Source organism: Hippoglossus stenolepis, chromosome 9 (assembly GCF_022539355.2).
Source record: "Hippoglossus stenolepis isolate QCI-W04-F060 chromosome 9, HSTE1.2, whole genome shotgun sequence".
In the NCBI taxonomy this organism is placed as follows: domain Eukaryota; kingdom Metazoa; phylum Chordata; class Actinopteri; order Pleuronectiformes; family Pleuronectidae; genus Hippoglossus; species Hippoglossus stenolepis.
Genome location: NC_061491.1, coordinates 313,240 through 327,970, shown reverse-complemented (window position 1 = coordinate 327,970; position 14,731 = coordinate 313,240). Strand labels below are relative to the sequence as shown.

The 14,731-nt window shown below is 41.9% G+C and overlaps 2 protein-coding genes across 4 annotated transcripts in view; one reads left to right on the top strand and one right to left on the bottom strand.

The window, feature by feature from the left end:
* zfr (zinc finger RNA binding protein) overlaps window positions 1-14,731 on the bottom strand; it is a 1,162,720-nt gene that overhangs the window by 850,971 nt on the left and 297,018 nt on the right. The window lies entirely within an intron of this gene.
* apba1a (amyloid beta (A4) precursor protein-binding, family A, member 1a) overlaps window positions 1-14,731 on the top strand; it is a 57,467-nt gene that overhangs the window by 17,424 nt on the left and 25,312 nt on the right. For both annotated transcript variants that reach the window (XM_035166580.2, XM_035166579.2), the window contains exon 2: window positions 1,463-3,100. In XM_035166580.2, the coding sequence (XP_035022471.1) occupies window positions 1,550-3,100 (1,551 nt within the window). In that variant the 5' untranslated portion in view covers window positions 1,463-1,549. The remainder of the gene's footprint in view (window positions 1-1,462; window positions 3,101-14,731) is intronic.

Below are 14,731 nucleotides of genomic sequence, written 5' to 3'. Positions count from 1 at the left end.
ACTGGTGTGGATCCAAGGTCTGTGTGAGGCTGGTTTTGATGTGTTGCAGAACCAACCTCTCAAGGCACTTCATGATGACCGGAGTGAGTTCGACAGTAGGCCACCAATGGCAGTGGGATGATTGTGGAAGACTTCAGGCAAGGTGGGATGATAGATTTGGTCAGGGACAATTGATTTTTTCAGGACCCTTCCTGTCACGCAATCAGGGCCGGCAGCTTTCCGTGGGATTCACGGCTCTGAGCACATACCTCACAACATGCTCCTACAGAGTGAGGGTGAGGCGGTTTGAGGCTGATGGGGGGTTGAATTAGTCCCTGATGCTTTTTACCTCAAAGCGAGCAAAGAAACAGTTAAGGTCCTCAGCCAGCGAGGCGTTGTATGCTGGTGTCAGAAGTATGGATAAGTGGTCTGATTGGCCTATGTAGGGAAGTGGTATTGGTATTCACTGAGGCATGAATACTGTGTGACAGCTTGAACTGTCCACTGGGTGCTGGTCACAGGTGTGGGTGGGTGTGCTGTGTCCTCGAGCACTCAGTCAATCAATCAATTAATCAAATTTTATTTGTATAGGCCATATTCACAAATCACAATTTGTCTCATAGGGCTTTAACAAGGTGTGACATCCTCTGCCCTTAACCCTCAACAAGAGTAAGGAAAAACTACTAAAAAAAATCATCGTTTTAACAGGGTAAAAAGAAGGTAGAAACCGCAGAGAGAGCCACATGTGAGGGCAAGATAACATCAGCAAGATAAGGGTATTTGCAGCATTGATTAGAATAAACACTTTGTAGCATAATGGAAGGTCAATGAATTGATGGATTATTGTCAGTAATGGTCTAGTATCTGAGGAGAAATATTATATATCAAGCAGTCTTGTTGTAATCATAGTCCATGGTCAGCAGCCACCACGATCATGATCCACCATCAAGATTGGATGCCACTATAGTCCACAGTCATTGTCCACTGCCGCCATCAGGATCCACCATCAGCTGCCACCTCAATTGCGGTCCATCACCATTATCAGATGCTAACACGATACAGGATCCGCCATTATTATCACACTCAGTCAGGCTTTCCCCCAGCTCCTCCTGGTTACCTCTGGTTTCAAAAAGCAAACATGGTGCTGGCCAAAATGCCAAACTCAAGGCTTCAAAAAGGTAGTTCACAAACCAATGTGTCACTGTGAGTTGCCACTTGTTAACAACTGAGCCTGGACTGTTATTGTGACTGAGAAGGACTTGCATATTCTTTGCTTGCAAATGTGATAAATTAGTTTGCCAGCTACAGTATTCTGACAGTAATACCTGTGAGTTGTCACTATGTTACCAAATGTCCAGAATCACATGCTCTAACAAATAACCGTCAGATTTTAGTCAGACCAGAGCCTTAACAGTTAATCTATTTTTGTCCCTTCCTGTTCCCATTTGCTCACATTTCCTCCCTTCCTGTCTATCACTTTCAGTCTCTCCCTTACTGCCTGCTGATGATGGACTCCTAAAACCTCCTAAAACTCCTCTGACACTGTTGAACTAACCAGAGCCAGACAGACATGAACCGTCAGGAGATGGAACTTGAGCCATTGGCGATGGAGGAAACCCATGCCCCTCCTCACCATCGCCATAATAATTACAGCCGATCCAATAACCACAGCAATCAGGAAAAGCGGCACAGACGCTGTGAGACCCCAGCTGAAGGAAGTGATGGTGGCAGAGCCAGGGCACTGCAACAGCGTCGGCCACGGGAGGAGCAAAGCATTGAGCCGGAGTATGGAACTCAGTCTCCACAGCCCCAGCAGACACCTATTCCTCGACCTGCAGTGACACGATATCGAAGACAGGGGGACAACAAGGCTCGGATCAGAGTTCAGCAGCAGAGGCACAGACAGAGGCTGCAGAGAGAGGCAGAGAGAGCACAACACCAGAATGAGCAATACCACCCAGAGATGACCAAAGAAGATGAAAGAGAGAGGGACGATTCGGTGCTGGCCCGTTCAGCTAGCACCGAGAGTGGCTTCCACACCCATACTGACCGGGCTGAGGGGGATGATGGCCTGGTCATAATGTATTTGGAGACTGAGGCACAGCCAGAGGCAGACGACAAGGCAGGGAACTACGAAGTCCAGCTAAGGCCAGAGGCAGAGGGATACACTGAGAGTGCTGAGGCTGAACAGCAACATCTCCATTCACATCCTACCTATCCTCAACCCCCACCCCTGCCACATGAACCCTTGCTTAATATCCAAAACCCCCACAGACAGGATGATTCAGAAAAAACACTGAACGCTGGATACTCCAGCTACACCCAACCCCTCAGCCACTCCAGAGCAAGGGCTGATGTCTTGGTTGGTCTGAGGTTGGAGGGTTTTAATAATGGACTAGTAGATGAAGAATATTCTGAGCCATATGAAATTTACTCGCTTTCTGAGCATGTATATGAGGAAATCTGCGAAGCCCCACCATCAGTTTCATCTGCTGCAAATGGGGATGGAGACACAGAGTCTCTTCAACAGAGGAGGGCTGGCTTTCAACTGTTGGAGGGCCAGACAGTAGATGGTGACTACCATCAGCAGGAGGCAGTGGGTTCCCGACTGCGCCACTATGATGAACGCTCAGATGGTGAGTCAGACAGCCCAGAGAAAGAGGCTGAGTTTGCCCCATACCCCCGCGCTGACAGCTGTGAGCAGGAGGAGGACATTGACAGCATCGTGGCTGAGGTCAAAGAAAGCCTGAGCTCTCTGAGTCTTCACTGTAATGCAGAAGGCACCATATATGAAAAAAGTGAGCTACCACAGGAAGAAGAAAAACCCCAAGTTGAGTCCCACCCTGACTCTGATAAACATCAAAAAGCCAACAACCGAGGGAAGCCAGCCACACAACTGTCTGTTAGTCCTTCAGAGGACCCTGTAGCAATGAGGAACAGTCAAGAGAAGAAGGACACCATATCTCTAGCTATCAAGGACATTAAGGAGGCCATAGAGGAGGTGAAGACCAGAACGGTGAGATCTCCCTACACACCTGATGAGCCCAAGGAGCCCATTTGGGTAATGAGGCAGGACCTGAGCCCCACTGTCAAGTGTGATATTAAGCCACTGGGAGGTGATGTAAGTATGTCAATGCGAAATGTGAAATGTGAAATTTCAAATTGTTTCATGGATATCAATTTCAGTTGAACACAGTAAGCTTTATATATTTACATTGGTTGTACAAGAACAAATATGATGTTGAAGGCAATCATATAATCACATTAGTTGATAAGAACGACACAGTCTGTATTCAGTCATATTCTTTGCGCCACCACACGTTCCACAAATCCTACTTCTACAGATTTGATCCGATCAACTTCACATCTGGTATATGTCATGGTAAAGGCTTTCAAATTAAAAGTTGTATTTTCGGTGCCTTTTCGTCAAAGGGCATGTCCGTGGCATCGGCGACTAATTTTGACGATAATGGCCATGTATATCGTCCAATCTTCCTCAGACTTTACTTGTCTGAGCAAGGTGCTGCCCTAAATAGATCGATATAATAATATTCTATAATAGTCATAGCACCCCCTAGCTGTCACAGGAAATTTACATTTAGGAAGTCCATGTATATTGCCAAATCTCTACTCAATCACTAAGGAGCAAACCATAAACTTAAAATCTCCAAACAACACTCTGCGAGGTGGAGGCAATCCTCAATCCGTCCTATCACAGTATTATCCGATGATCTGAAGACCCAGAACCTCTAACACCTTACCACCTACCTCATTTGAAAGGTATGCCAATTCACCCACCATGACCTTTCGACACAAGGAAAAGGAAGATGGAAACAGGTCGAATACATCGCAGACCTCTTTATAAAGTGATATAGTGCTGATAATCGATAAAAGCTCAGCGAGCAACTCTTGGCCCATGGGATGCATCACAGATCATTTTCCTGAAGAAAATGGTCACATAAGCAGAGTTGAGGTCAAGACACAGAATGGCACCTTGGACAGGCCCATTACAAAACTATCCCTACTGAGAGACCTGACATGACAAGCCTTACGTGACTGACCTCTGATGAGACAACCCTACACCCGACCCTTTTTTTCCTTTGATCTGAGGTATTTTGATTTAATCGGAAATGACTGAATGTTGTGTACTAATTTTAAACTGATTTATTGATTTACTTACAAAATCAAAGAAGATGAACATGGGTTGTGAAACTGACAAACTGACCCTTGAAGTTGACTCTTTCAACAGAAGGTTTTAGATAAAATTGGCAAATCCCAATCTTTTGAGTTTATGGGTTTATGGCTTTTTTTGGCATATATGTGAATACATTGCCCTGTAATGGCCAATTAGGGGTCAGAGTGTTGAAGCCATTTTGCATACTTACTTTATATTGTTAGGTTGTGTTATATGTTATGAAACATGATATATTCTGATTGTCAGTCATGCTAATCATGCTGTAATGTCTTGCATTAAAGCAGTGTCAAACTCAGTCACAGGAGGGCCAAAATTAAAAACTGGGACTACATCTAGGGCCAAACAGGGTCAACATTTATCAAACAATATAGACAGAATATTGGATAAAGTCCAAAAAGAAAATATATTTAGGTAGGTTACATTCTTCTTATATGTAACTGTGCCAGAGCCAGATGTTTGGCATCTTTTCTTGGCTGCCAGTTCATTCATGTTTGGAGTTAGGTTCTGTACCGTGGAAACCCTCAAGATGGAGTGAAGGTGTGCATCAGTGAGACGACTCCTGTGTGGGAGTTACTTCATGTACTGATCAGGTCCTGATAACCTGATTTGATTGATTGATAACTAGTGATGAGTGTTTATTAGTTAAAGTGAGAGCAGGTCAGAATGGAGGAGGACACAGAAACTCCAGCTCGGTACAAACCAACTGCAGCTTCTGATCCGATCATTGAGCAGCGGCGCTGATCACTGAGCAGCTGTGACCAGAGAAACTCTGTATTTTCACTGTTTCCGCTGTTCTTCAACAAAGTCACTGACCGGCTGCTTCACGTGAACAAGCTCTTATCTCACTGCGTGTGTCTCTCTGTGCGAGTAAATGGGGGCGGGGGGACGGAGCCCCAGGGCCTGTGTGTGTGTGTGCTGTCTGGAAGCACACACACACACATTTTCTTTTGCTCCTGGTATTTCCCATGATGGCCTGATACGATGATGATTTAAATAATGAACATGAACATGAGTGACGTTCACTCTTGTTGGAGTGAACGTCACTCACGTTCATCATATGAAAGCTGATTCGTTCAGTTCACCATTCATGATGCAGGCCAGTTAAGATAGACATATGATATTTTATCGCGGGCCGGATATAATTGTACCACGAGGCGAAAGTGGCCCGCAGGCCTTGAGTTTGACACGTCTGCATTAAAGGGATAGTTGAAAATTCACTCATTATTTACTCACCACTATGCCGATGGAGGGGTGGGTGTTCAAAAGTGTTGAACACCCACTCCTGTTTGTGTTTGAGTCCACAAAACACTTTTGGAGTTTCAGGGGTAAACAGCGTTGCAGTCAAATCCAATACAATTGAAGTAACTGGGGACCACTTTTTCGCTGGATCTGGTCTTGTGAAGTTTGGTGAAGATTGGACAATATATAGTTAAGTTGGAAGAACTTCCTGTTTCAATGCGAAACGCGAAACTTTGACACGCCACAGACATGCTGTTCAACGAAACCTCATGAAGACTACACCAGAGTGTTTAGATTACACTGACCCAATATGAAACCATCTGAATAATCCTCCTCTAGAGTTTGCAAAAGTACAATGCATGGAAATGGAAAAAAAGCGAGCATTTATTAAAAATGGCCGACTTCCTGTTGAGTTTAGGGTATGGGTCCTAGAGGCTTTTTTGTAAGTCAGACTGTGGTACATATACTAACTGCTTTCCATGCATGCTAGTGAAACGTGCCTCTGGGGTTGACATTTTGTAGGGGGTGCTATTGAGCCATTTTGCCAGAACCATATGCAAAAACCCATATTGGAAGTAAATGTTTGCCATTTCTCAGTGTGCACATCTCTCGGACACTCCACACAGGGACCTTGGTCAAGAAAGTTAGTCAGTGGCTCTTTTTTCTTAGGGGCTGAGGAAATTTGTTATGAACACCAGCATCTAGTGTGCAATTATTGAATTGCTGCAGGCTTTGTCATGATGAAACTAATATGTAATCAGGAAGGTAGTTCCGATCAGGATTTTTGGGTCAGATCACCGATCACCGATCATTTGAAGTAGTATCGGCCGATACCGATTACGGGGTCTATGGCCCTGTTTATGCTTGATTAACATACGTCTTAGGTGATCCAAGTGACTACTTATGATCAGATTTCTCTTCCCCGCTCTATATCCAAACAATTAATGAAAGCTACATACTGTAATTAAATTTTCTATTCATTACAATTTAAAATGTAATACAACTGTTTTATGACTCCTATCAATCTTAAATATAAACTGTAAAAGTATGTTATTTAAAAAAGAATCAAATAAGCGGCATTTCCAAGAATTTATTGACCTCAAAGCATTGGTCCAAAACATCTCTATTTTCTCTATGTACACTACCGTTCAAAAGTTTGGGGTCACCCAGACAATTTCGTGTTTTCCATGAAAACTCACACTTTTATTCATCAAATGAGTTGCAAAATGAATAGAAAGTATAGTCAAGACATTGACAAGGTTAGAAATAATGATTTTTATTTGAAATATTAATTTTGTTCCTCAAACTTTGCTTTCGTCAAAGAATGCTCCATTTGCAGCAATTACAGCATTGCAGACCTTTGGCATTCTAGCTGTTAATTTGTTGAGGTAATCTGTAGAAATTTCACCCCACGCTTCCTGAAGCACCTCCCACAAGTTGGATTGGCTTGATGGGCACTTCTTGCATACCATACAGTCAAGCTGCTCCCACAACAGCTCAATGGGGTTGAGATCTGGTGACTGCGCTGGCCACTCCATTACACACAGCATACCAGCTGCCTGCTTCTTCCCTAAATAGTTCTTGCATAATTTGGAGGTGTGCTTTGGGTCATTGTCCTGTTGTAGGAGGAAATTGGCTCCAATCAAGCGCTGTCCACAGGGTATGGCATGGCGTTGCAAAATGGAGTGATAGCCTTCCTTATTTAAAATCCCTTTTACCTTGTACAAATCTCCCACTTTACCAGCACCAAAGCAGCCCCAGACCATCACATTACCTCCACCATGCTTGACAGATGGCGTCAGGCACTCTTCCAGCATCTTTTCACCTGTTCTGCGTCTCACAAATGTTCTTCTGTGTGATCCAAACACCTCAAACTTTGATTCGTCTGTCCATAACACTTTTTTCCAATCTTCCTCTGTCCAATGTCTGTGTTCTTTTGCCCATATCAATCTTTTCTTTTTATTGGCCAGTCTCAGATATGGCTTTTTCTTTGCCACTCTGCCTAGAAGGCCAGCATCCCGGAGTCGCCTCTTCACTGTAGACGTTGACACTGGCGTTTTGCGGGTACCATTTAAAGAAGCTGCCAGTTGAGGACCTGTGAGGCGTCTATTTCTCAAACTAGAGACTCTAATATACTTGTCTTCTTGCTGAGTTGTGCACCGGGGCCTCCCACTTCTCTTTCTACTCTGGTTAGAGCCCGTTTGTGCTGTTCTCTGAAGGGAGTAGTACACACCGTTGTAGGAAATTTTCAGTTTCTTCGCAATTTCTCGCATTGGAATAGCCTTCATTTCTAAGAACAAGAATAGACTGGCGAGTTTCACATGAAAGTTCTCTTTTTCTGGCCATTTTGAGAGTATAATCGAACCCACAAATGTGATGCTCCAGATACTCAACTAGCTCAAAGGAAGGCCAGTTCTATAGCTTCTCTCACCAGCAAAACAGTTTTCAGCTGTGCTAACATAATTGCACAAGGGTTTTCTAATCATCCATTAGTCTTCTAAGGCGATTAGCAAACACAATGTACCATTAGAACACTGGAGTGATAGTTGCTGGAAATGGGCCTCTATACACCTATGTAGATATTTCATTAAAAACCAGACGTTTCCACCTAGAATAGTCATTTACCACATTAACAATGTATAGAGTGTATTTCTGATTAATTTAATGTTATCTTCATTGAAAAAAACAGTGCTTTTCTTTGAAAAATAAGGAAATTTCTAAGTGACCCCAAACTTTTGAACGGTAGTGTATATATATGCATATGTACATTAAAAACATTAGAATAGAGAGCATGTGACAAATTAGTGATCTTATGGGAACTTGGATAAAGTTAAAAAGAAAAATCGAGAGATCACAAGAAAGAGGGAAACAAACCTCCTAAAAATGTCTTGAGAACAACTGCTGTGGTGTTACTTTCTATCAATAAAAATGCAACATCTTTGAACAGGCTTTTAAACTGAGGTACAAGAATTAATAACAATTGCTTACCAACCAACATTTGCTTTTGAAACCTAATTGCTTCTTAGATTTGAACTGGGTAGAGAAGGAGCTGAAACAAACCTCTGAACTGCGAGTTGAGCACATGACATGCCATTAGTCTCACTGAGTTTAGTCCTTATTCAGACATCACGCCACTCATGATCTGACAGTTCCTGAATCAAGGTACAGGCCCTTCTTTGGGTAGATAGAGAAAAAACATCTTTGGAAAGAGGTTCGGTTTGGTTCGGCTGATGCGGTCTACACGGCCGATGAAGGATGTAGTCAATGTCTGCTGCAAAGACAGAGTCCACAGAAGGATGTGGCCCCTTGAATTGAGACACAGGTTAAGTCTTTAAATCTGGTGTCTGTGGCAACATTCCTATGCTGGTGATTTGTTATAAGTCAAACAGCAATTATTTATTTTCTAGAGTCAAATGAGGGAACAACCATAGAGAGAGTAGAGTCTAATGTATTGTCTAATGTAGTGAAATTTTAACTAAATTTAGGTAGAGGCTTAAAAATAAGCCCACTGGGATTTCTGCCTCCCCCTGCACTCTATATTATTATTTGTCGTTTTTTTCTATGTAATTTTTTCTCTGTGCTAAATAAACCTCAAACACTGAAAGAGCAGGCTACAGCTTATGTCAGAAAACTGTAAGCATACATCGTAGAAACATGTCAATGGGGATTGTGTACCGACAAAAGCACAGCACTGCAGCTTTATAGCGACTTATCACAGTAAAAAGGTCAAATGACCTCAAACCCTAAGTGAATTCATCAGCTACCTTAGATGTGTTTCAATGCAATACAGTAAAATGTTTGATAAAGCCAATCCAACAAGACACACCTCTGTAGAAACTCCAGGGTTGATGCTAGCTGAGCTGGGTAATGGATGTTGAAACAGTAATAGCTTCCAAACATCAGGCACAGGGCAGAGATGATGAAGGGGATGCTGTCCTGCACAATGTTTCAATCCACACTCAGCATGAACTGTCTCGAGGAAAAGCAGGATTGCCCTGAAATAGGAAATTAAAAACCAACAAAAAATGGATTAATGGAAAAATGAATTAAAATTTTTTAAAAACATGACTTTTCTTAACATTTCACATATCAATTTGAGAATTTAATTCAATTAAATTTTTCAAGGTCATAATAAGTTCTTACCATCAATATATCAATCAGTACTTGTTAAGGGGAGAGAAATCGAAGACCTTTTAAGACCCCTTTGACTAACCATAGACTAGTGCTGGGTGATATGGAAAGAAATCTTATCACGATAATCATCAGAGGTGGGAATTAACGAAGTACAAATACTTCGTTACTGTACTTAAGTAGATTTTTTACATATCTGTACTTTACTTGAGTATTTATTTTCCTGTCGACTTTTTACTTTTACTCGCTACATTTGAACACAAATTTCTGTACTTTCTACTTCTTATCTTCTCAAAACTGGCTCGATACTTGAGCAGCGGAGGTTGGCGCAACGCGCGCTTTTACGCATGGCGCACCTCTCTCTCGCTCACTCGCGTGCCCCCTGCCTCAGGAGATGCGTAGGCCCGGCGGCGTGTTTGCCGTCGGGGGGCAGTGCGTGACCCTAAGTGTCCGGAGGTCGGTCGGGCTGCCTTGGTCCTCCGGAGTCGAGCAGGCTGTACCGGTAATGATACCTCCGCAGGTTCACCTTCAGAAACTTTGTTACGAGTTTAACTTCCTCTAGATAGTCAAGTTTGATCGTCTTCTCGGCGCTCCGCCAGGGCCGTTACCGACTCTGGCGGGGCCGAACCAAGGACCTCACTAAACCATCCAATGGGTAGTAGCGATGTGTGTACAAAGGGCAGGGACTTAATCAACACGAGCACATTCCCCATCCATTTATTCCCTTTAGAATTATCCAGGTGCTCATGCAGGAGCTCGGTTCAGTTCAGTCTTCATTATTCTGTCTGAAATTTGGCGTGCAGCAAAACTAGACTGTGTCCAGTGATTTTTTCTTCTCTGTACTAGCACTGTGCAGGTTGTTAGCAAAAGAGGAAAACTATCCTATTTTGTGTGCCTAGAACTTGTTTCCTTCTGCTGAGTTATCATAAGGGGCATTGTGTGTCATTCCTGCTACTGATTAGAAAGTGAAAGGTCCATGTTTAGTGATATTTACAGAATTGTTTTGTGGTTATACTGTGGTCTATTAGTGTTCTTAGGCAGACACACGAGGTGTATTTTTGTGAATAATTTTTCAGTCAGTAGAAATAAAGTCTGAAGAGAAAATGTTTTGGTTGTTTTGTGTCTGTATAGGCCTACTATAAAAAGCACTTTGCATTTTAAAATTTGGTACTTGTACTTTTACTTTTGATACTATTTAATATGAGCTACTTTAAGACTTTGACTCAAGTCATTTTCTTACGGGTGACTTTAACATTTAACGCTCGTTCTTGTGGCATGTCAGTGAACGTCAGGTCTTTTGTCTCTGTGCCTGTCACACATTCTGATGAAGGGATGCTTTTTAGGACAGCATGGCTGTTGGACACAAATTTGTGAAAGGCGGAGGCCACCTTTGGAACATATCTCCCTTGCCTCTTCTGCCAACTGGATTGATATCTCAATAGTGTCTGTGCTTATCATCATCCACATAAAAATCTTTTGTAATGAACTGGGTTCCTACTGGATGTGAGTAATTGTTTTCCTTTGCCAGGTATTTTAGCCCATAATTTGCACAGCCAGGGGATGACACTGCACCAAGCAGATGCACCTTCATTCGGTATTCCTGGGGTTTTGTGTTCACATCTCCATCTCTCCACCACAGGAGACGCAGGTAGTTGCGGTCATCCTCCTGGACGTGGTACTGTTGAAACATTTTCTCTATGTCACATATTGGATAGATGGGGTGCTGTCTGAACCTTATGAGGATGCTAGTTAGATTATTAATCAAATTTGGTCCTGGAAGAAGATGTTCCTTAAAGCTTGTGCCATTGTACTTCGCCCTGGAGTCAAACACAACAGTTTAGTATGCTTTTTTGGATGGTAGATGCAATGATGGTCTTTACACCACTCGTCAGTAAGCCTGAAATATCTCTGAAACCAAATAATTATCAAAGGATGATACTTTGTGTCTTAATTTCATGAACCCAGCAGTGCTGCAGAATAGCGATAATAAGTACATAAAAAATTGTTTGTGTTCACTTGTTTTAAAGATAGGGCGAAAGACAAAAGTGTTTGTATAGCATTTGTAAATTGCCAGTTGTTGTCTGAAACCTGCTGAATCAGAGAATAAATCATTATTTTGACTGTTTGACAGCGGTTACATTCTTAAACACAGACTAAATACGCCCACATCTCTGCACACAGTCCTACAGTACGTTAATCGCCACAGTGCACGATTTAGTCTGAATAGGACTTTAACAGCTTATATTAACACAATTAAAGAAAGACAAAGTGATAAATAAGAAAACTTACCACACACAACAATGGTGAGAGTCAAGTGAACTTGGTCCATCTGTACTTCCCCTGCCAGGCATGTGTCCTTCGTATAACAGAACATTGCATCTTCTTGTCAAAGTAGGACAGCAGGAGCAGCACCATCTCTTTAACGTCTTCAGAGCAAACACTCAGCTCTCCCCTCATCACTTTAAACTTTGTTACATCCTGTAGGAACAATTTGTACTTTATAATTTTGTATACCAACAGTGTTCATGTAGTTTAGGAGCCACACCCCATTTCAGATCCACGTTTTTGCATGAAGGTTTCTTTAAGCTCAATTCCAGTGAGCACCTCGAAGTGTACTGCCATACCAAGTTCTTAGACGTTTCACCTCCTCTTGCATCAGTTTGCTGAGCCATCATCATCAGTTTTTCCATTTTCTGCTGTTGGCTCTCTGGGGTGTCTCCTAGGGCAGGTATTTCATATCCCACTTCATGCATCCGTATGTGTCCTGAATTGCTGCTCTTTGTTCTAGACTGATAATACAGACTCATCTTTGAAATATTTTCGTTTTCTTATTTTGTATTTTGCAACTGCTTGACTAAAGAGTGAAGAGTGATACAGACTTAGTTCCTTATAGTTAGTTCGTTGTACCACCTCACAAATGACAATCCGGACCATCTCCCTTCTCATTCGAGGACTTGGACACTTTCCTCTTTCCAATGACTGCATCGGTTCCTCTGGGAACTTCTCCCATGGGATCATAAAGATATCCACCTAATCTATGGCTTTGAACTTTGGCAGCTACTGAAAGAGGCTGAGGATGTGCTTCTGGGTGAAAAAGACTGCAATTATGCGGGGGGTCCTGGGGAGGCACAGACAGATGAGCTGCTGGTGTCAGGAGTTTGGCCTGCAAAAACACACACACATACACAATAAGAGTTATAAGGAACACAATATGAATGTTTCTATATTTTTAATGATTATGATTTCTGATCATGCAGGCTACTTTGGGCATTACTGCAATACTTGATTTACATATCTGCTTCGAAGCAGCAAGGGCTTTTCAAGCTTGAACTGGCCTCAACGCTGACACCAAATCAGCTTCCTCAATAAACTGAAAGTCATTGTATGTCTCCACCCTTATGGACAGTAGGGTCTCTTCTATAATGTCTTTGTTCATCTCTGGAATGTCAGGCAAGATGTCATTGATGGTGGCGCATTGAAATGTTTGCTTCAAGTCAGCCATTTCTGGAATAAAGGAAGAACGAATATTTTTTCAAGATTACAAATGGAAGAAGAAGAAAAAAATGTAAATGCAAATTTAGTGAAGTATCACCATACATTGTGAACATACAAATGGGAACCTCTACTTTTAGTATGTTCTTCTGTAAATCTGTTGTTTTGAGTAAGCATACATTTGCATTTTAAATATGGTTTCTCCACCACAGTGACTAAGATCGGATGTTTATTTAGACAACACACTGTGTTTCAGTGGATTGACTTAGTGCCCTTCAACAATGTATGATGGTAACGGATCAAAGTCACCCAAGACGCTCATGTTGAGACACTGCAGCCTTGTTCTCTGTTTTGTCACTGAGTACAGATGATATTCAGAATGATAGTCAGCTTTATGAATGTTCATCACAAAAAACACACCAGCATCATTGTGAATTAAGTTCTCCTAACTCCATGGACTCATCATTTTTTGACACAAGAAAATTCGCTTTTGTATAGGATGTCCCTTTATACTGAATGCCTGTGGAAATACTGGTTTGGTTTTCTGAAAAGCCAAACTCTCTCACTACAGATTTAACTGCCTCACTATAAAGGCTGGGGTAATAAGAAAAACTGCCTTTGACTTGCAGAAGCTGATTGCATCCTCACATTAGTCAAATGTTTTAAAACATTTTCAAATGCGTGGCACATCACTTGAAGTAGCTTTCTTTCAAAAGGCATCGTCCATAATCTGATTAAGTGGCCAAATTTCAAAATCAGTCCTGGGTAGTGCCGCAAGAAATGGTGTTTTGGTTTAAGTGATCTCTCTGGAAATTAAAATTTTCTTGATTCCAAATACTCTTGGATTATAATGTCAAGATAGGCTACCTGTGACAAATCTGTTGCGCACATATAATATCAACAATATCCTTAAGCTGCAGCATTAACTCCCACACATCATCTTACCTTGTCTTAACCTTGTCACTGATGAAAACAGGCAGCAACCTCAAGAAATTCCAATTTTGGATGGCTTGACCTGAAAGCTTGGAAAGGTTTGGATTAACAGCACAGGGTTTTGTGAGAGCATCATCTCCTTTGTACTCAAACTGCTTGATGCGGCAGTTAAAAAGTGAATATTTAAACCATTTCTATTTCTTAATTAAAAACTTCAAGTACAGAGCAATATCATTATATAACACCCTCAAATATTCAGGCTGGCAAAGATGAAAAGATTTCAGAGCATTGAAAGTAGAATTTACCTTTATGCCTTTGCTGTGTTGACTACCTTCAGCTAGATCACCAACAGCAGGGTTGTATCATTCAAGGGTGTGCTGTGGACCAGCTGCAAAAGTACTCAGAATGACTAAATTCCTCAGTAAATCCAGCAATGCTTTGTGACCTCAAATTGTCACCAGCAATACAATACAGCCCGCCCTTAACTGTTTCATCACCTACACCTCCATTTTCTTCGAAATCATTTAAATCCTCTTACATCTAAGAACACCATAGCACTCCTCAATTGTTTCAGGTCATTCTCTCCACACAACAAAACAAGGTAAATGGCAAATGGTTTGTATTTATATAGCGCTTTGCACAGAAAGATAGACTGCAACAACTTTGTGCTTTTTGTAAGCAAAGCCAAAGGGATTCACAATCTCAAAAGCATCCTGGTATAGAATTACATTTAGGCATGCTGGATTTTCAGTAAAGAACTGG